The 21,826-nt window shown below is 47.9% G+C and overlaps 1 protein-coding gene across 1 annotated transcript in view; it reads left to right on the forward strand.

The window, feature by feature from the left end:
* Nucleotides 1-21,826, forward strand: part of LOC147690293 (coiled-coil domain-containing protein 170-like) — a 638,795-nt gene that overhangs the window by 512,049 nt on the left and 104,920 nt on the right. Inside the window, exon 10 of the mRNA XM_086937932.1 lies at nt 17,784-17,957. Coding sequence (XP_086794058.1) covers nt 17,784-17,957 — 174 coding nt within the window. The remainder of the gene's footprint in view (nt 1-17,783; nt 17,958-21,826) is intronic.

The following is a 21,826-nucleotide window of genomic DNA, read 5'->3' on the forward strand; positions in this document are numbered from 1 at the left end:
CTGAACGTTGATGGTGTGCGTAGACTTCCGATTGCGGTATATGTATTCTGTGTCAGCTGGGGGGCAAATCGGAATGTGCGTGCCATCTATGCAGCCAATGATTTGGGGAAATTGTGCCATCTGGTAGAAGTCAGCTTTAGTTTGTAGCAGTTCTGCGTGGGTTGCAGGGAAAGAGATGTATTGGTCCATCCTGTGTATCATGGCGTCAAGGAATGTGTGGAAGAACCTTGACAGGCTGCTCTGGGTCACCCCTCCTACCGCTGCAACTCCACTTTGATAGCTGCCAGACGCAAGCAGGTGTAAGCTGCATAGCACCTGGACGTGCGCTGGGATGGCGTGTGCCCTTGGGGTGGGGTGGTCCAACAGTGGTTTGAGGTCCCTGATGAGCTCCAGAATGGTGTCTGAGTCCAGCCTGTACCTCTGTAGGATCTCTGCCTCTGTGAGCATGAACAGGGTGATCCTCTGTCTGTAGACCTGTTCCTCTCTTTGCCATTCCCTCTGTCCTTCCTGCTGTAGCCGTAGCCGCCTTGCAATGACATAAAAAGCTGCCATCCTGCAAGTTGCAATGCATTTTGGGTCTATTTTTATGGGTTGGAGTTGGTTACCACCTGATTGTAATCCATGGTAAATACCGAGTGAGAAATACCGATTTAGAGCCAAAATCGGTATTTCTGTGCTTCCCTACATCTCCCTATCTGTCTGAATCGGGAACTTTCCCAATCGGTGATTCTACCGAATCGGTAGGTTATCCGATTCGGCTTATGTCCGATTCGGTGTCACTGCCGAATCGGTACATGGACCGAATCGGATATTTTCCGATTCGGTGTCAGTACCGATTCGGTACATGGACCGAATCGGATGATTACCGAATCGGTGTCACTACCGATTCGGTACATGGTCCGAATCGGATAATTTCCGATTCGGTGTCACTACCGATTCGGTACATGGACCGATTCGGTATTTTTATCCGAATCGGTGTGTTACCGATTCATTACATTTCCGATTTTCGGTATGTACGTATCGGATTATTTTCGATTCGGTAGCCATTCCGATTCGGTATTTGTACCGATTAGGACGTTTTTCTTTGCCCTACATCTCGATGGCAGTATACCGGTCGGTAAGGGCCGAAAATCGGTATTTTCGGCCGTTACCGATCGGTAACGGCCTACCTACATCGGGCCCTATGTTTCTAGAGGAAACTTATCGCTCAGCAAATGCGCAGTGGCGTACGAGAGGGTGGCAGCCTTTTTGGGGGTGGCAGAGGTGAGCAAGTTGTCTCTGTCTACTACCACCGTCCCCCTGCAAACACGTCGGATGTCGGCCGCCAAACCCCTCCCCAACCCCCTGGAAACAAGCCTACCTTCTGCCGGCACCCCGCTATTTCCCACACAGGGCAGCAAACTCACGGGCCTCCCCGGGTGGCAGCAGTAGGTCTAGCTATATCACTGCATATGTGCATTGTGCTATCGCTCTTTTGCACTTTAGGGCTGATACCGCTTGACCGGGGGCCGGAAACCACAGCCCCAAGGCTCCGCCACTTCCCAGGCATCACCGCAGGCATCAGGAGGCACATAAAAGACACCGCGAGGCCCAGCTGCGCTGGTTCCTATACCGCTTGAACGGGGGCAGGAAACCACAGCCCCAAGCTCCACCCCTTCCCAGGTATCACCGCAGGTGCAAGGAGGTGCATAAAAAACACAGTGAGGCCTGCTGCACGGGACCCGATACTGCTTGAGCCGGGGCAGGAAACCACAGCCTCAGGCTCCACAGCATCACAGGCATCACCGCAGGCACTAGCAAGTGCATAAAAGACACTTTGAGGCCCGCTGCGAGGGACGCTTGTGGGCCATGCCTGGGCCAAGGGTGGGCCCGACATAGCCAAGAAGAAGAAGGGCAGGGCCTCCCCACTTGTGTTTTGGTTGTCTGAGATTCCCGGGACCCAAGCTGCTGCTCCACGACATGCTGTAATTCCATTCGCTTGCTGTTCTTGGGTCTGGGTATGACCAATTTTATCAAAACTAATCTTTAACTTTCCTCCTTGCAATTTTTTTACCTTGCGTGTGTAAGGATTGGTGGGTCCTTTTTTCCAGCTTTGGTCTACTGATTTATTTGTCCTGTCCACCTCCTTATCTGCAAGCAGCGAACGTTACTCATCCCAGGCAGATTAAGTGGATCATCTCCTGTGGACAAAATATTTGATCATTGGAGGTCTCATATCGGCTGCATCCCACTGTTGCCCAGTGGGATGGGACAGGCCCCCTAGTAGGTTAAGAATTCCGGGGCTGTCTTGTAGCGTGGGCTACCGCTCGTCCTTAGCAACGCACACACACAGACCAGCCCCCATCAATGTACCATTTCTGAACTGGGTAGCAATATGAGATGGGGGAAAGGAAAGCAGTGGAGGGCATGGGAGGCGGGGCAGTGGGGAAGGGGAAAAAAGTCAAGAAATCGGTGAAACATGCAGGTAGCAGCTACGGTTTAGATCGCATTGACTCCCTGTTAGAGGCATGCGAGGGCATTCTAGACACTGATCCAGCAGCTTCCCCAAGCACCGTGGCGAGCCAGACCCCCACCAGTAACACTAGCTCTAGAAGTTTACAGGCTGATCTGGATATGTTTAAAAAACGTATTAACAAAAGTGCCACCCTCAGACATCAGGTAGCTGCAACACATAATGCGAGAGTCCATTCACCCCCCTATCGACACTCACTCCTCGGGCCAGCCGATATCAGCAGTCCTATGTAGCAACATGTTCAACCCCCTTCTAGACTCAGCAGATGACCCAAAGGATGATAATACCAATGGGCCACTTGAGGCGATGCGTAAACCAGCATCAAATTCCCATTTTTCGGATCAGAGCACCTACCAGCTGATAAGTGATTTAAGGGCAGAAGTGGAGGCAATGAGATCTATGATTGGAATCCTTACAGGTATACTGAAGCAATTTCTGGAGAGCAGCCCACGACACCTTCCCTTCATTGTGCCCACCTTCAGATCAGCCAACCAATCCTGTTACCTCCTCCAAACTTACATCCAATCTGCAGGACAAAAAGGACCTGCCTTTCACATAGGTGCCCTCAACCTCAGGCCTATGCTAATTCTCACACCCATGTGTTATCTAAAAATACCGCCCCCAAAACGAATCTCCTCCAAACATCATGGCAGGGAGGGGTCAATATAACCACTCCAGGGTAATAAGTAACATCACGCACCGTGGGGTAGCCCCGATAGGCCAAGGCAGGATGCAGCCAACATCAGTCGCACCCCTTAACCAGTGTCTGCCCAGAACACTTTTCCCAAAATTGGAGGGAGGATGGGGTTCGAGGGAGAAAACTCACTGACTAACAAAGCGATCCACTGGATCCACCATGTTAGGGGATTCTGTTCTGTGATTCTTGACGATATTGTAAGGGCAAGAAGATGCAAAACCCCTGACCAGCTCACTGACTGCATTGAACTAACCCTTAAAGGGGATGAGCTAGTCGAAAACCTGCTTGCCCAGGAACTTTGAAGCTGCCTCCAGATTCATCCCTCATTCAATTCAAATGGCAGATCCCCCTAGCCCAGCCAAATTCGAACTCCTCCCCACCACAAATGGGGCAACTTGCAGCTCACATCTGAAGGCTGTTGAATGACTTCTGGGGAAGGAACATCAGCAGGACAGACGCCCTCCTATTAATTCCAACAAGCCCATTGCCAGCGCCAGTCAAGAGTGCACTCACCTCTCAAACTATAAGAGGGAGACAGGCAGAGTGTAAGAAACAAAAGGGTGTTGTTTAGTGAACAACTGTAGGGAGGTAGACTCAGGCATGTACATAAGTTCAATAGTAACAACCCAGGCCCCATTAGCTCCCCCGAACCACTCCGAGCTCTGTACTAAACCCTAGCTCAGAACCCAATTGTCAGCTCAATATAGTATCCTGGAACGTAGCAGGGCTAAGCAGTAAATTGTCCCTTCCCACACTGGAATAAACTTATGGAGGGATTTGACACATGCATCTTCCAGGAGACGTGGAACATAGTTCCTTTATACAAGTCAGGGTACACCTGATACTGTTCCTCTGCAACTACCAGGTGGTTAGGACGACTGGCAGGGGGATTGATAATATGGGTTAGGAATGCATTGGGATGCCAAATCATCCCCCTTGTCGCCGGTAGCCCAGATATTTTGGGGATCCATATCGAGGGCCCCCTGGGGAAACCCATTGAGTTATTTAACATATAAGTGAGGGGGATTAGAGAGGCTAGACCCTCTACCATACTGACACAACTGGAGGAGCTACTGGTTATGAGCTCCCCATATTCAGGAATTATAATAGCGGGCAACTTCAACAACACATTTGAACCTTTAGATAAAGAAGACATAGTGGGTACATGCGAAGACAATCTGAAGTAGGCTGTACCTCCCCTACATCTCCCCCAGTTTAGAAATGAATGCAGCTGGGGCTCCAGGTAAATGCTCTACATTTAGAGCATGGATTAAGGGCTGTGAATAGGAAATTGCCATCAGATAGACTGGGTGCGAACACCTTCAACAGTTCAACAGAATAAGTAGCCCATCTCGCATCTACTACATTCTTCTAGATCTGAGACTCTGGAGAAGTGTGGTCGATATGACTGTGGTGTTCACAACTGACAGTGACCATAACCCACTCAGTTTAAGTATGAAGCCACTTTGGGGTGGCCACCCCACCGGAACCTATTCCCTGAACATTCCCAAGGAAGTCTTCCCATCTAATTACTGCTGCAGATTGAAATGTCAGAAGGTAGCCTTACAAGAAGATAAGATCAAGGGCGTACAGCAAGACCTGGTGGTAGGAACACTCAAACTATAGTCCCTTGCCCAAAGCAGAGGAGGAACAGCAGAAGTAGACTCAGTCCACTCCCACCTGACAGAATAAGCACCTACTTCTTTGCATCTGGAAGCATCTCAAGGGCCAATATATCAAAAGCGGGGCCAGCTTTCTGATACACAAGGGACTGCAGAACTGAACGTTTAAACTTAGCCTCGGCTATCACATCCAAAGATATTGACCAAATGAGAGCATCCATAAGGCGCTACAAGGCAACCTTACACCGTGTGAAATGGGCGTGGGATGAGTCTCAATGGCAGCAATTCTAGAAAGCTTGTGCCAAAAAAATGTTTAGATCATTGTGGTCCCTATTCACTTGGGGTGACACATTAGGGGCCAAATACCCCACTAAACACATTGCAGCTGAGCTATGGCTCTACTCTGATATTGCTAATCCGCTCCTGATGGAAAAAGCGGTTTGCCCTACTCAGTCTTCGGGAGACAACTTCTTCACCCTGAACGAGATTGAGAGCTCCATTAGACAAATAGTACAGTCCAAAACCAAAGGTCCAGACAGCATCCCAGGGGATCTTTTCTTTTCTGATATTGCCAACTGGACTTGCTATATTCAACTCCTCTTCAATGCCATAGCAAGTGGTGCTCCAGTTGTAGGGTCCTTGAAGGTTGTAGAGGTGGCCCATATATTTTAAAAAGTGGATAGAGGAGAGCCCTGCAACTTCAGGCCAATCAGCCTGATAGACGAGCTACAGAAGATTTTTTGTAGAGCCCTTCTCTCTAGGATCAGGGCAGAAGATAACGCAATCCTATCGCAATTTGAAATCGGTTGTAGGGGAGAAACAGGGACCATTGACCAGGTATTTTGCCTCTTGCTTCTTTACTGGAAAGTCGTAGTGACCGGACAGGGCAGTCTATATCTTGCCTTCATTGATCTAAAGACCTCCTTCGACTTAGTTCCCAGGCAGAGGCTATGGCACATACTCAAAGATATGGGTATCCCGCCACCTATCCATAACTTGGTCGTTCGTCTGCACGAACACAATTTTGCCCGGATAAGATGGGGTTCGCAGGGGCAGCTCACAGACGGTATGCCAGTTAGCAGGGGAGTCCGCCAAGGATGTGTTCTGGCCTTCAAGCTTTTCTCCCTGTATATGAATGGTCTGGTATGTTTTTAGCACAGGAACCTGCTAATGCTACATCCATGGGTGGGGAAAAGGTAGCAAGCCTCTTATGTGCAGACAGCACCTTGTTGGTGTCCAAAACTCCAGTGGGGTTACGGTCACTATTAAACAGATTCAAACATTTTTAATGACACCAGGATTTGGTAATAAACACCTTAAAAAACAAATATATGGCTTGTAACCACCATAATCAGATAAAGGTAAACAAACTCTAGGAGGGGCTACTTTGGAAAAAGTCAGCACTTTCGATTACTTAGGAGTCAGATTTACTGAGAAAATGTCCTGGAAGCCCCATCTCACAAAGAGGGCGTTGAGTCACAAGCATGTGACAGGGGCACTAGGAAAAGAACACTGCTCCTCCCACAGTAGACCATTTGCTGATGCTCTACAGGTATGTCACTTTAAAGCAGTTAGCTCTTCCCTGTATGGGGCAGAGCTGTGGGGTGTTGATAATACTGCTGAGCTCAGCAGATCATAGCACAAATATTTCAGAGAATTAGTGATGCTGCCTAAAGGTACTCCACTTTTCCCACTAATGCTAGATAAGGAACATCGCCCCATAGAAGACATCGTCAAGTTCCGTCCTTTGTTGTTTTGAGCCAGAATCCAGAGGACCCAGGAGCTACTGTCTTACGCCGAAGCTCTGACAGAGGTTATTCGCTTGGATACCTGCAACAAGGTGGGGTGGATAAGAAATGTAAGAAAGCTTGTGTCAGACGTAGGGCTGTGAGAAGCGTGGGGAAAATAAGACTCACCCCAGCTTCAAAAAGATACAGTAAAGCAATACTACTGGGAATGGATTGCGCAGCAAGACACCATCAAGTCCGATCAGGGAAAACTCAATACAGTTTTCCTAATACACAAACAGGTCAGACTTCTGGAACCTTACTGTCACGAAGGATCAAGAACGGAAGAGACGTGATGGGATGTTAGAAAGAAGTTTATTGGGTGGTACAAGGGAAACTGGGGTTGTCTGGGGTCTTGTTGTAGGTTCCGGGGTCCTTGGGTCTTAGGCATTGGCCTAAAAGTGACTGAGTGAAATCTTGTAGATTTCACTCAGGCACTTTTAGGAGGCGTTCCTGCGCAGGAACGCCCTCCCCTGCGCCGGAACGCCTCCTGATGGCGCAGGGCTTTACAACGTTACGCATCTCTCAGATGCGTCACGTTGTTAATACCCAGCACCATGGCGCATCTTTTGTGCTGCTGCTGCGTCACAAAAGTGACGCAACTGCGGCGCAAAAGAGGCACAGCGGCTTGTAAATCTGCCCCATAGTGCTTTTACTACACTGTAGCTGCGTAAAGGGCCAGAAGATGTGTCTCCAGTGACCATGTGTGCCTGTGCCTGTGTTACAGGCACACATGGTCACTGGAGACACATCTTCTGGCCCTTTACGCAGCTGCAGTGTAGTAAAAGCACTATACCCAATGAGGGAGCACTTACTGGATTAGCCAGTAGAAAGTACTCCACGGCAAATCGCAAAAAAATCTGTGATTTCCCGGGAAAATTTGCGAATTCACAGATTTTTTTTGCGATTTTGCGGGGAAATCCGCGAATTCGCGGAACGCGAATTCGCACATTTTGCCCATGCTTAGTGAGGGTGTTGGGCTGCGTTTTCTTCAGCATGTCCGTGAGAGGAGCCGCAACCTCAGAGAACCGGGGGACAAACCGTCTATAGTATCTCACCAAACCCAGGAAGGCCCTTATCCCCTTCTTCATAGTGGGTCTTTTAAGGGAGGAATTGACTTCTACTTTATCCACCTGTGGTCGGATCTGTCCGCCCTGTATGTGATACCCTAAGTAGTGAACATTGTCAGTGGCCAGCATGCACTTCTCGGGGTTGGCCGTCAGTCCAGACGTGTGTAAACAGGTGAATATATGTCCTAGGTGAATGAGATGTTCCTCCCATGTGTCACTGTAGACAATAATGTCATCCAGGTAGGCTGCAGCATATGCCAGGTGGGGTCTCAGAATAACGTCCATTAGTCACTGGAAGGTGGCAGGGGCCCTTTGTAATCCAAAGGGTAGGACTCGGAACTGATAGAGTCCGGAGGGAGTAGCAAAGGCAGTTTTCTCTTGGGCCCTGGGTGTGAGGGATATCTGCCAGTATCCCTTGGTGAGATCTAGTGTTGACATGTACTTGGCGTTGCCCAGCCTGTCCAGTAGTTCTTCCACTCGGGGCATAGGATAGGAGTCAAAATGGGACACCTCATCCAGCTTTCTATAATCCACACAAAAATGAATGGACCCATTGGGGTTTGGGACTAGAACAATGGGGGAGCACCAGGGGCTGCAGGAGGGTTCTATTATTCCCATATGAAGCATGTCCTCCACCTCCTGCTCTACAAGTACCCGCCTAGCCTCTGGAATTCTGTTTGGTCTTTGTCTGATAGGCCGGGCTCCCTCCGTATCTATGTCGTGCTGTACTATCTGTGTCTTTCCTGGGGTTACAGAGAAGGTGTTCCAGTGCTTATGGAGGAGCGCACTAAGACTGGTGTTTTGGTCTTCGGTTAAGTGAGCCCCCCAGGGTATTGCTATACTGCTAGGGTCTTTTGACCTGGAGGAAAATGGTATGTCGAGGGGTTTGTTGTTAGTGATATATAGGCTAGTTGGTGCACCGATCGGGGGTTCGGGCTCGTCTGTCCATTTCTTTAAAAGATTGACGTGATATATCTGACCAACTCGACCTGTGTGGGGGACGTCCACCCAGTAGGTTACGGGTGTTACCTGTGCTAGGATGCTATAAGGGCCCTGCCAGTGGGCTAACAGTTTGTTGTCTGATGAGGGTAAAAGGAGTAAGACCTTATCACCCACAAGGAATTGTCTGAGGGCGGCCTGTTTGTCGTAGGAGGTCTTTTGTCTGTCTTGTGCTGAATCAAGATGTGTACGTACGCTATCCCAGAGGGTTGTTAATCTGTCTTTGAGCCTGGCAGCATACTCGAGTACTGTCTTTCCCTCGTCTTCCTCCTCCTCCCATCTCTCAGCCGCCATGTCTACTAATGTTCTGGGCTTTCTTCCAAATACCAACTCAAAGGGGCTATGACCGGTAGAAGACTGAGTGTGTGTTCGAATGGCGAACAAGGTGAGGGGTAATTGTCGTCCCAGTCCCTTCCTGTTTCTGACACTGTCTTTTTGAGGATGGTTTTAATGGTCTGGTTGTAACGTTCTACCAAGCCATCCGTTTGCGGATGGTAGACCGAGGTGCGTATCTGTTTGACCCCTAAGAGAGTACATATCTGTGCCATGAGTTTGGACATAAAAGGGGTCCCTTGGTCCGTGAGCAGTTCCTTTGGGAACCCCACGCGGCTAAAGAAAGTGATCATGGCCTGTGCAACATTGGAGGTGGTCATACTGGTTAAAGGTATAGCCTCAGGGTAACGTGTCGCATAATCCACGAGGACCAGGATGTATTGGTATCCCCGGGCTGATGCCAATAAAGGGCCCACCAAATCCATCCCCACCCTGGTGAAAGGGACGTTGATGATAGGAAGGGGATATAAAGGGGCCTTGGGTACGTGAGTTGGGTTCACTAACTGGCACTTGACACATACAGCACAGTATTTACGGAGGTCGGAGTAGACCCCAGGCCAGTAAAACCGTCTGAGCAGGTACTCTTCTGTTTTCTCTCTCCCTTAGTGCCCCCCCTGCTTGGTTATGAGCCAGATATAGTACTTGAGTGCGATACGCTAAGGGTACTAGGAGCTGGTATTCTGGTTCATCATTTCGTTTTACTTTTCTATATAGCAGTCCCTTACGTATAACAAACCAAGGTCCTACCTGGTCATCTTCATCGCTTACACTTCTTGCCCAGGCATGGCCTAAAGCGGGGTCTTCTCGCTGTTCGGCTCTAAAACTGGCTGGTGTCTTGTTTTCCCCGTCGGTACCTACAGAGGCGGAAGTGGAGGGAGTGTTAACCTGACCATTCAACACAGCCTTTCTTTTTCCTTCCCTTTTCTCCCTACGCGTTTTCTTCTCTTTATACACAGCCGTTGTTATTTCCAAAGAATACAAAGGGGCATCCTTCAACCAGCGGTGTGCTTCTCTTTCTTCTATGGCCTTTGCTAGCAGGATTGGGAAGTCGTTGTAATCCGTTCCTATGATCTTTTCCTCCACTAGACGGGGAATGGCTCCTACCTTTATAGAATCCCTCTTCCCCATGTACTCTAGGGTAATGATAGCCACTGGATAGTCTTTGTGGTCCCCATGCACACAAGTGGTCGATACCCTTTCTCCCTTTTGCCATTGGGTTTTTTCGACCCTATCCTCTGCGATCACTGAATGTCGGCAGCCTGAGTCAACCAGAACTAAAGTCCTGACCCCATTGATTTGGAGGGACAGATGATAGGCCTCCTTCCCTTCCCCTGCCCACAGCACTCTGCCCCTCGTATAACCAACCTCCATGGGTTCCCCACTGGTGGACTTTTGGGGACAATTCCGTGCTATGTGACCCCATTCGGCACAGTTAAAACATTGGGGGTCTGGGATCCCTCCCTTCCTAGGGGACGGGGCAGGAACCGTTGATCAATAAGGGGCCTCGGTGGAGGTGCTTGGGGTGTTGGGTTGACAGCCCTCCAACGGTGTATAGCGGTATTGGGTAGGCGAGGTGTGAAGGGTCTGATTTCCGGATTTCTCTGATGGGCACAGGATAGTTCCATGGCGTTGTTCCCAGTTAAGTTGGGGTGTTGTTTCACCCAGGCCCGGGTGGCAGTGGGGAGACCCTCGATAAAATGTTCTAGTAATACCCTTTCTACCACCTCCTCTTTGGAAGAGGTGTGAGGTTGTAACCATCTTGTCCCTAAATCTTGAATCCGATAGAAATAGGCTCTGGGGTTGTCCTGTGCTTGCCATTTCTCCTTGCGGAACCGTGTGTGGTATTGCTCCTGGTCGCAACCGAGTCTCTCCAATATTGTTTTCTTTATGGTGGCGTAGGGGGTCGTCCCACCGGGGTTAGCAGCCTGGTAGGCTGTTTGGAGTTCTCCTGACAGCAGGGATGCCACATACTGACCCCATCTTTCCTCTGGCCACTGTGCAGTACTGGCTAAACGTTCGAAATTTGTGAAGAAGAAATCCGGGTCTTCCCCTGCTTTGCATTTTTGTAGCACTGAACTAGGTACGTTCGGATGAACTTTGGTTGCGGCTATGGTATCCGTGAGCCGTTGTATAGCCGAATCCTGGAGGGTCTGTGTTTGGGCCATGAGACCGGCTTGTGCCTGTAAGGCTTCTTGTAGATGTTCACTATCTGTCTTTGCCTCCGAGGACTGGGACTCTACCACACATTGTAGATGGCGCTGGGCCTCCGTCAGTTGGGCCAGCATTTCTTCTATCCCCATGGGCTGGGTCATTGTTTCTGGTTGGGTTTTCTTATGGCGTCCTTTTCTTGTTCCGTGCGGCGTGATGGTCGTCGTGCGATCCCACTTCTGAAAACCACTGTCACGAAGGATCAAGAACGGAAGAGACGTGATGGGATGTTAGAAAGAGGTTTAATGGATGGTACAAGGGAAACTGGGGTTTTCTGGGGTCTTGTTGTAGGTTCTGGGGTCCTTGTGTCTTCTCCGGTCGGTTGTCGCCTCCTCTTCCTGTGGCTCCGGACGGATCTTCGGTACATGAAAGAAAACAAAGGGGACGGTTACTCAGGTGTTCAGTCCTCCCTATATAACTACTCCATTCTGGTGGTGTAACATAAAAAAAACACAGGTCCTCCCTCTAGGGCCATTCACTTCACGGGCGTCCTCAAGGAAAGGGTGTCTGCGGGGTTAAGAACAACCAGCTACACTTCACTAGTCTAAGGACCCCCTCAACGGGTTTTGTGCCTTACAACTAGTTTGGCCGGCTTTTGTTCCGCTCCTCCCTCCCGTCTCTCCAGTCCCGGTACCCAGTGGAACCCTGATTTTCTCCTTTACAGTCCTACGTAGTTAGCCTGGACTCCCCACCAGCCCACCACCGTGTTCCCAGCACATTGTAGCACTTGCCTGAGGCCGGGAACCGCCCTCGGGGTCCCGGCAGTACCGTCCGTTGCGCCTTCCTTGGACCACGTCCCGTCTTTCCCTGGGGTTTCCTCCGGCGATGATTCCTTCACTCGGTCCGTTTCCACCAGCAGTTCGGCGTCGCTCCGTTCTCCTCCTGTCTTCTGTCTCGCTGGTTTCTCTCCTTCCTCACGCGTTGTCTCCGGCTCACTGCTTCCCTCGCACTCCGCCTCGACACACCTCACAGCTGAGTCTGCTACCTTATCAGGGGTGGAGCCCCGCCCTGCATCGGAGAGTAGTGTCCCCTCCAGGTGGCGTTGAGGAGTGCCCCCGGGGCACTCAGGTACATCACCCTCACCGAAATGATCCGCCGAACTGTCACACTTACCTAGACCCAATCCAGGTACCCAAGGATAGGAAACCTTACATACAACTCAGGTTCGGTATCCTACCTGTCAACGAGGTATCAGCAAAGTGGTACACTAGCAAATCGAGCCCTAGTAACTGCCCAGGATGCAAGGCACCCATGGATTCTGTTGCAGATGTGCTGTTCGCATGTCCAGCCCACGTGCCTCCAAGATCCAAATGGATAAAAACCATTTCTCAGCGAATGGGCACCTGGAATTCCCGGGATGCCTTACGTATCCTTAAATCGGACACTAGACCTTTGTTTATCTGTGCAGTAGTGAAGTTTCTAGGTTGCATTTGGGCCACTAGGAGAAAGGACCAAGAGAGAAGTACGCAGAATCTAGTGGGCCGGCCCAGACCACCCAACATGCCTCTGGCACCAGGCACTATTCCCCATAGAAACAGCTTCACTAGTTGAGATGATGCACAAGCACTTTACTGTTTATAGCTGTTAAGCTGACCCACTACGCAGCCTCAAAATATAAGGGTACATTGGGCGAATACCCTGACACATGATCGTTGGGCACTTCATCTTTGTAACATATTGTATTCACTGTATTACCTTGATAGTTGCTTTCTTTATCTTTTCTCTTAGTGGCACTACCTCACTTTTTATGAATTTTACTTTTCTACTGTAACAATGTTTTAGTAAGATGAATTGTTTTTACGTCCTTTATGACAGGTGGACTCTCTCGAGGCACAAATGCCGGTCTTAACATTATTCTCATTGAAGAGGTGTGGCGCAGCGGCCAGGGCGCCTGACTCCAGACCACAGGGTTCACGGTTCGATACCTGGTGGCAGGTCAGCCCAACACCATGTGACTTTGGGCAACAGCTCGCTTACAGCCAGATTCATCAACCCAAATTGCGATCGCAATAGCTGCGAAATAGCTATTGCGATCGCAATATCAAGAATCGCAATTCATGAAACCAAACCTGACCCAAATGCAAAATCGCAAAACATTTTTTACGAATACGCAAAGATAATCGCAGAATCGAGGTGGAACCCCCTATGCGAATCGAAAATTGCAAGTTCCTTATGATTCTGTGATTCAAATTGCGAATTCGCAAAATAATCGCAAACCAAATGCATGAAATATCGCAAAAAGCGAAAAACCTCAAAATCGCTATTTGCGAGGCGCAAATTAAGGAGAACCCAAACCAGGTGGTAACCATGAAGTAAAAAACAAAAATCAAAAAAATTTCCCAATGAGCCACAGGTGCGAGGCTGACCAAACACACTTAAGGAGACACAGTAGGAGCATGAGGACAATCACAATGCCAGGACTCTACATGGTGGTTAGGCGGCGAAGGCTCCAGGCTGCAGGAAGGAACGGACGCAGGATCCAGGAGCAAATTTTCCGCCAGCGGGTCACACTTCTGGGCCAAACTGAGGAGGAAATCTACTCAAAGTACCGGCTGAATGGGGCAATGATTACAAAGCTCATCCGGGACCTTGACCCCCTGATGCAGCACCCAACGAGGAGGACCAATGCCGTGCCCACCCATGTCCAGGTCCTGTGCAGCCTGCACCTCCTGGCTTCCGGAAGCTTCCAGGGGATAGTTTCCGTTGCAGGGGGGATCTCCCAGAGCACCATGTCCCACTGCCTGAGGAGTTTCCTGGATGCCATGTTGAGCCGCCTACACCATTACATCAAATTCCCAACCACCCAACAGGACTTGAATCAAACCAAGCTAGATTTTTACAACTTAGCACAATTCCCCCATGTAATTGGATGCATTGACTGTACCCACATCCACATCTGCCCACTCGCAGAGACAGAATACATGTACCGGAACCGCAAGTCCTACCACTCACTGAACATCCAGATGGTGTGCAACGCTAAGAAATCATCACTGACATAGTGGCACAATACCCGGGTAGCACGCATGACTCCTTCATATTCCGGCACAGCGAAATGCACACACGACTGGCCAGGGGAGACTATGGCGAAGGACACCTTCTAGGTAAATACATGTGCCAACAAACAGTACATCGAGACCATATAGCTGCGTATGACAGGCACTCACCCTCTGCTCCTTTCATTCAGGTGACAGCACCTATGGCCTCCGTGATTACCTCCTCACCCCATACCTCAAACCTGCCACACCACAGCAACGGCGTTACAATGCTGCACACATTCGCACTCCGACTTGCATTGAGCGGACATTTGGACTTTTAAAGAGCAGATTCCGCATCCTACACAAGACTAGTGGGGCCCTCAAATACCAGCCTGAGGTCTGCTGCCGCATCGTGGCCGTGTGTGCAATACTCCACAACATTGCTACCAAGCGGAGGATAACTGTGGATATCTCTGGTAGTGAGTCGGAAGGGGACAACCGCCAACCTGCAAACGTGCATCATGCACGCGGGGAGAATCCTGCTGAAGGACACAGGCGCCGCAACCAAATCTCAATGAACTGTTTCTAGTGCACCCATTCCCCTCACACAACACTACACTCATGCATGACAAATGTAATAATGACATGAGTCGGATTTATGTGAGACCATAAATTCTTATTGTTTATTCACAATAATGTGGCCTTTGTTTTTCTTGATATCACATGCGAACTGTATTCCGTCATACAGCCACATGAAGGGGTAGAGGGCTTGCTTGTTGAATCAGCATGGCCCTGCAGGCAGAGTCAAATGTGTCACTGGCGCCTCCGGCCGGACGCACCCAGTCGCCTCTCCGTGTCCTCCACAACACTGTTGGCCCGTGATGCTGCAGTGGGCCTGCTGCTGGTGCGGCGTTCCGTTACCAGCGGCAAGGACATGCTGCTGTGGCTGGAAGTGCCCTCGCTGGCATCATCCCCCCACCTGCTTCACCATGGCCAGTCGGCTGCAGACTCTGCACAGCTGCTGTCACCTGTTCAAGGGCCCGGGCAACGTCCTGGCAACATTGGACCATCTGCACCTGCATTGCAAGGGAGCGGCGGGAAAGTTGTGAGGTGGCATTTTCAATTATGTGATTGGACCTGGTGTAGGCTGACAGGTGGGTAAGCAGCTGGTGGTGGCGGTGGCGGGGGATATCCTGCTGGGATACCAGGATCTGGCTGTTCTCACGAACAGCTGCGGTCATGCCCTGCATGCATTCTGTGAGCTGGCCCACATTTTGCGCCGTCTTATGCAGCTGCAGGTGGATGGCTGCCAAGTGACGCGCCTGCTTCTGATGTACTGCGAGCATGCGGCTTTCAATGGCCAGGCCAGGATCCCGTACATGTACACCCCTACCCACACGTGTTGAGGCGTCACGCTGCTGGCCCGTCAGTCCGCTGGACTGTGATCTTACTGTGGCTGTGCGCCTTGTCTGCCTCCTGGCTGCTGGTGGTGTGGCTGTACCACTGCTGTGGGTGTCACTTGGGGTGGTTGCTGGGCACCCGTGGCTGCTGGGGTGGCCCTGTCCAAATGGGGAGGTGGTGGTACTGCTGCTGGTGGCTGAGATGGTCCTGGTCGTGGTGCAGGTTGGCCCTCACTCTCGGTGTCCTCCGGGTTCTCCTCTATATGTAGGGCCTCACTGTCGGTGCTGGGTTGTTCAGACGCACCTGTGATGTAAATGGGTGCATGATTAATGATATGTATCTTGCACATGAGATGTTGCTACATGCATGCAGGCTTGCATTCCCTGACTGGCTTTAAGAATTACTTTGAATTGACAGGTCTGGCTGTTTGGGGCTATTAGGGAATTTTGGTCATACTACAAGTCCCACAATGCAATAGGGCATTTCAGGTGTGCATGGCCTGCATTCTTGGGGTTATCAAATAGCTAGCTCTGGAGTCATGGGCATTGTTAGGGGACGGGGTCGCAGTCGCATGGCACTTACCTTGGGATTGTTGGGTGGGTCGGGAGGAGTCCAGCTGGGTAACCCCCACGCAGGCTTCAGGATTCAGGGTGTCCTCCACAAGGTCTTCCAGTGGAGTGTTGGGTGTGACAGTGGGCTCTCCTCCACCGGTGGCAAGTCACTTCCCCAGCCTCTCAACGATTCGCTCTTTGGCACGCCCTCTGAGGTCGTACAACCTCTTTTTTTAATTTGTCAATCGAGCACTGGGTCACCCCGACTGAATTGACCTGATGCGGCGCTTGTCAGCCTCCGGGAGTCCTTACCGAAAAGGTGAGCATGGTCCTTACAGACTCCCTCAATGAGGAACTCAAGTTCCTGCTCAGATAATTTAATCTTCCTCTTTCTTCCTGGGGCACTGCTCCCTGCTGCTTCCTGGGACATTTTGAGAGTTGTTGGTGTCCTGGTGTGGTGCTGCAAGTTGTCTGTAGTGGAGCTCTGGCCAGTACTGCTTCCACTTTCAGGCTCAGTGATCAGAATGAGGGAGGGAACAGCCTACTTCCTGGTTGTAATGTCATCATTGGGCTCGAAATGCGACTTCCCGTTTTTCGCAAATTGCGATTTCAGTAATTGCGAGTTCACAATTTCAACATGGTCAACGGGCGAATCTGCGATTTTTCAGCGATTTTGCAGTAATCGCTATCGGCAATTGCGGCCGATTGCGATTCGCTTTTTGAAATCGCTTTTGTTGATGCATCCCATTCTGCGAATTCTAAATTGCGATTCGGTATTTTTCGCAATTTAAAATTCGCAGAATATGGGATTGATGCAACTGGGTGCATGTCTTTCCTAGGGCCCCCAGCGCATGGAAACCACTTAGGAGGTAGCTGTGCGCTTTACAAATGTAAGGTTATTATTATTCTTCATCAGCTCCAGCACTGTCACCGGGTAACTGATGTTGACACTGTAAGAGGAACTGTATGTTGATAAACATCCAAAGAGCCTGCACGCTGCAAAGATCTAGTTTCCGCACTAGGAAGAAACTGTGTGCACCCTGTGACATGTGTTTTAAGAACTGTATACTTTTATTTTCTATTCTTCTATACTTTTGAACTTCATGTTACCCCTGTATGTTTTCCTGCTTATATGACACAATCTGTCGAAATAAAGCTTATATTGATTAAATGCTTGCATTAACATATTTTTAAAGTTTTTTTGTTTTGGAGTATTACTTTTTTTTTAGGATCTGTTCATAGAGTGATTGGGATAAAACTGCATTTGAGAAACCGCTACGAGGTAGGAAGGGTTTGAAGGGACCATGGGAAAGAAAGCTGTACTTTGCTAATTAAATGTACCTTATTGCTGTTGTTCATTCTGTACTGGCATCACTGTTTTAAAAATATGTTAATATTTATGTACACTGTTTTACCTAAGATCGAACAAAATCTTCTTGAATTGAATGGACAAAGACTGTTTCCTGCCAGCAATGGAACAATATGTACGAATACTCAATGTTCAGATTAAGCGCCTTAAAAGTTCAGGTGTTTGTGGTTGCCAGGCATGTTCACTGACACCAAGGTGACCTTTTAAATTGTGCTTAACTGCTGCACTGTAACACATGTATTCTGAATATTCTACACAGCTCATGAGGTTTTTGCAGCAAATGGCAGAGAAGCTAAAAATAAATCAAGATATTCTGACAGAAAATCTTCAATCTCAGTACGAAATGCTTTTGGAGAGAGCAGGGGAAGTGAGCAATTTCGACCCCGAATATCTGGGCGGAAACAAAGTTCTTGTCTACAACCTGCAGAAAAAGGTGAGTGAAAAGATCAAAAGTGACAACTCACAGTCTTCAGAAAGTGAGATCCTTACGGGAAAGAAACAGTGTCACATGAGTGCAGGCTTACATCTGGAAAGCTTTAAAAAAAAGAGGTCAGTTGTTTTATTTTAAGAAGAAGCATTGCAGGATCTTGTGCCTGTGACAATCCATACGCCTACTTACAAGTACATTTATACGTGCGGCGGAGGCCCTATCACAGTGCAAATTGCAGTGAAATAAAAATGATAAAAGGTGCAATCTAGCTACTGTTATAAAAATATGTTCACTTACGCTGGAGCATCTGCTCAGAAACTCTCCTTGTAACTCAATAAAATACTCTTTTTAAAAGTAGTTACATGTTGTTTATTAACTGTGGCAAATCACTTATAGTGAACTGTTATTTGCTAATTTGAGAGGGCAAAAGGTCTCTTTGGTGGACAATATCCATCCAAGATTATCATTACAAAACATCAGATTTTTTGACTGCTGCATTCTGTTTCCTTTCTTTATGTGACACAATTGGATAGGATATGAAATTATGTGGGGATTTAATTTACTCAGATTTTATTTCTATATCCCATGAGACATTGCTGACATGCCCAGGCATGCAATATTTTTAGATTGCACTACGGAATGTATATTAACCTAAAACATACATGCCAACATTTCAGGAAAGCAAAGTGGGAGATGTAAAAAAAAATCGGGAGAATGGGACTTTGAATCGGGTTACTGGCATGTATGGGCTTTGGAAGTGTGCTGCTGTAGGATCGGACATTTGAAACGTAAATGCACGTTTTTTTCTTACCTTTCAGAAGCATGGAGCATAATGACAGGCAGAGAGGGTGATGCAAGTGTTGGGCAGTGGCCTGGCAGGTTGTTGGCAGTGCATGCACCCCCCCACCACCCTGTGGCAGCCCTGGCTGAAACAGCCCTCTCCTCCCCAGTACTTCGCAGGTCTTTAAAAGACGATTCCCTTGTTAATGACGCTTTGTTGGTTTTTCACCCCTTCGAGAGCCCCTGCATCGCCACTCTTTGCTGGAAGAATTAGCACTTTACACAATACCAAGCCCTGTCGGGTGAAACCCCCGAGGAATCGGGGTTTTGCTTGTAGGATTCGGGAGGCGGGAGACTAGCCTTCAAATCGGTAGTCTCACGCCTGAATCGGGAGGGTTGGCATGTCTGACCTAAAAAGGCATAATACTAACATCTATAAACCGAGAAATGCAACTATTAAAGAGTATGAAATGCCATAATGCATTTAAAAAGTTTGTCACACTGCTTCTGATAAATATGAGGCAGAAGTTGAATATTACTTGCACCCCGGTGATATTGCTACACTGTATCCATATCGTACACAAGGGGCTGGAAGCATTGGTGGTGTTAACAATTATACCACGGAGTTAGTAGGAAACACGAAGTGCGTCATTTCTCCAGGCAATGTCCGCCTCCCGGTGAACTTTCACATCCTTACAAAGACTTCCAATCCCATAATGCTCCAGGGCGAACTATCGAAAAATACACAGTCTTGGGCAATAATCTCAGAACAGGTCTCCATCTATGGTTTATTATGCCGGGGCCATGAGAAGTCAGCGGATTGAAACGGGCAATATAAAGTCTTGTGACTCAAGAAATATTGAGAAAAAAACCTCAATGTCTTTGATTGCACTTAGCACTGAATTTGAAAAAAAAGGACAAAAACATGGGGTCGTGGGAGACTAATAAATAAAAATTGCTAGTGCCGAGACATCCTCACGGCTTCCGTGTTGGCATCCATGGTGCCCAGTCACCAGAGGGTGCCAGACTGCCGAGCAAGGCATTTCTGAACAATGGAAATATTGACCCCGCGCTGGCAGTCGAGAAAACTGCCCCGCTGCAAGATCGTCGTGTCCCGTCTGCTGTTATCCTTAGTCCTCTTCCTGGCACAGTCTCTGGGGGCTCCACCATTGGCATTCCCATGCTCCTCCAACAACACGCGGTCAAAAGTAGAGCCACAAGCGACTGGTGTTACGTGATCAGCGTTGAACCACAAACGCTGTAATTAGATGCATACTCCATCCCACTCCAGCAAAGAAGAAGGCACGTACTCGAAGATGTGAAGGTATGGCTTTCTTTAATAAATCAGGTCTCACACGATCCCAAGGCTAGAGAGACGCGTTTTGGCTTCACAGAAGCCTTTATCAATCTAATTGGCGCCATGCACCTGAGAGTCCATATAGCCCTTCCCCCCTTAAGGTACTTATAGACATCATGGAAATACTGTTGTACGCAAAACACATATGAATGCAAAACTTACTGCAAACGTACAAGCATAATACTAACATCTATAAACCGAGAAATGCAACTATTAAATAGTATGAAATGCCTTAATGCTTCTTGAATCACATAAAAAAACACATTGCATCATCCTGAATCACTAGGCTTCGTTACATTTGACTGTGCGTAATGCGTGTGAAAACAGTTGTCCAGAAGGATATCATCGGACTGTAGGGGAATTTTTTTTATTTTTATTTTTATTTTAGACAAAATCAAAACGGTGGCGCCAATCACTCTAGAATCCTAAGCTCTTCATGTAATAAAACAACACACATTTAGATATAAATGCATGCTAACGTGCTATAGCTATTTTAAGAATGAATTACCAGAGGTATTTAAAAAGTTTGTCACGCTGCTTCTGATAAATATGAGGCCGAAGTTGAAGATTACTTGCACCCCGGTGAAATCGCTACACTGTATCCATATCGTACAAAAGGAGCCGGAAGCATTGATGGTGTTAACAATTATATATATATATATATATATATATATATATATATATATATATATATTATATATATATATATATATATATATATATATATATATATATATATATATATATATATATATATATATATATATTACCTACTGGCGGTCGCCAGTAGGTATATATAGTTAGGATTTTTTCTCTATGGGATTTTTGAAAATTCTATGTCTAATAACTTTGGCGTTTGTGGACGGAATTGGCTGAAATTTTCAGGAAAATGGAACATTTTGTTTCTGAGCAGCCCCTGACAATTTGGGGGGGTTTCATCAAGGGGGGGCCGAGAAAAAAGGGGGGTCCCAAAACGCGTTTTTCCCATGTTAATTTCCATAGGGCGGTTGGCCTCACTTTTAGCTCGAACGGCTGAATGGATTTGCACGAAACTTGGCAAAATTGTAGGGACTGTTAGCCCGATGTGCCTTTGCTAGGTCTCAATATATGTGCTCCAGTGGATTTTGAGTAATTTAGGTTCAAAAAAAGATATATATCTGGGCGGAGCCTAACCACACATCTGATCTGATTGGCTGTCAGCACTTCATCCAAGAAGTGTTGGCAGCCATCTTGGGACCAATATACATGATAGCACCTCATTAAAAAGCATTGTAGTTAATAGAGGGTTTTAGGACTTTAGTTACATTATAAATCATTTGTTGATGGTACCATACTCGTTTTAGGAATTGTGGTGGGTTCTAAGGTGATTTTACCATGTGAAAAAACCTTCTGCTGTGATATCATGAATATTGTTTGAAAGAAAACTAATATCTCATGATTTTCCAAACTGAAAGCATATTTTCTGTAAATTCACATTATCTTTCTCAGTCATGTGAAAATGAAGTCTGACATTCTCAGTAAAACATGTACATCCAACAAGGACAGAGACTGTCAGTTGATTCCTTTGTGTTCTACTGCAGCCTCCTAGAGTGTTCTAAAGAACAACTAGAGCGCTAACAGTCCTACTTATTACAAAGGTATGGCACACCTGAAGCCATCTTGATTGGAATAAAGGGGTAACTCTTAAAACATTTAATTTAAAAAGAAACAACATGAGGGGGTATATTTTGCCATA

Source organism: Lissotriton vulgaris, chromosome 9, assembly GCF_964263255.1.
Source record: "Lissotriton vulgaris chromosome 9, aLisVul1.2, whole genome shotgun sequence".
Classification (NCBI taxonomy): domain Eukaryota; kingdom Metazoa; phylum Chordata; class Amphibia; order Caudata; family Salamandridae; genus Lissotriton; species Lissotriton vulgaris.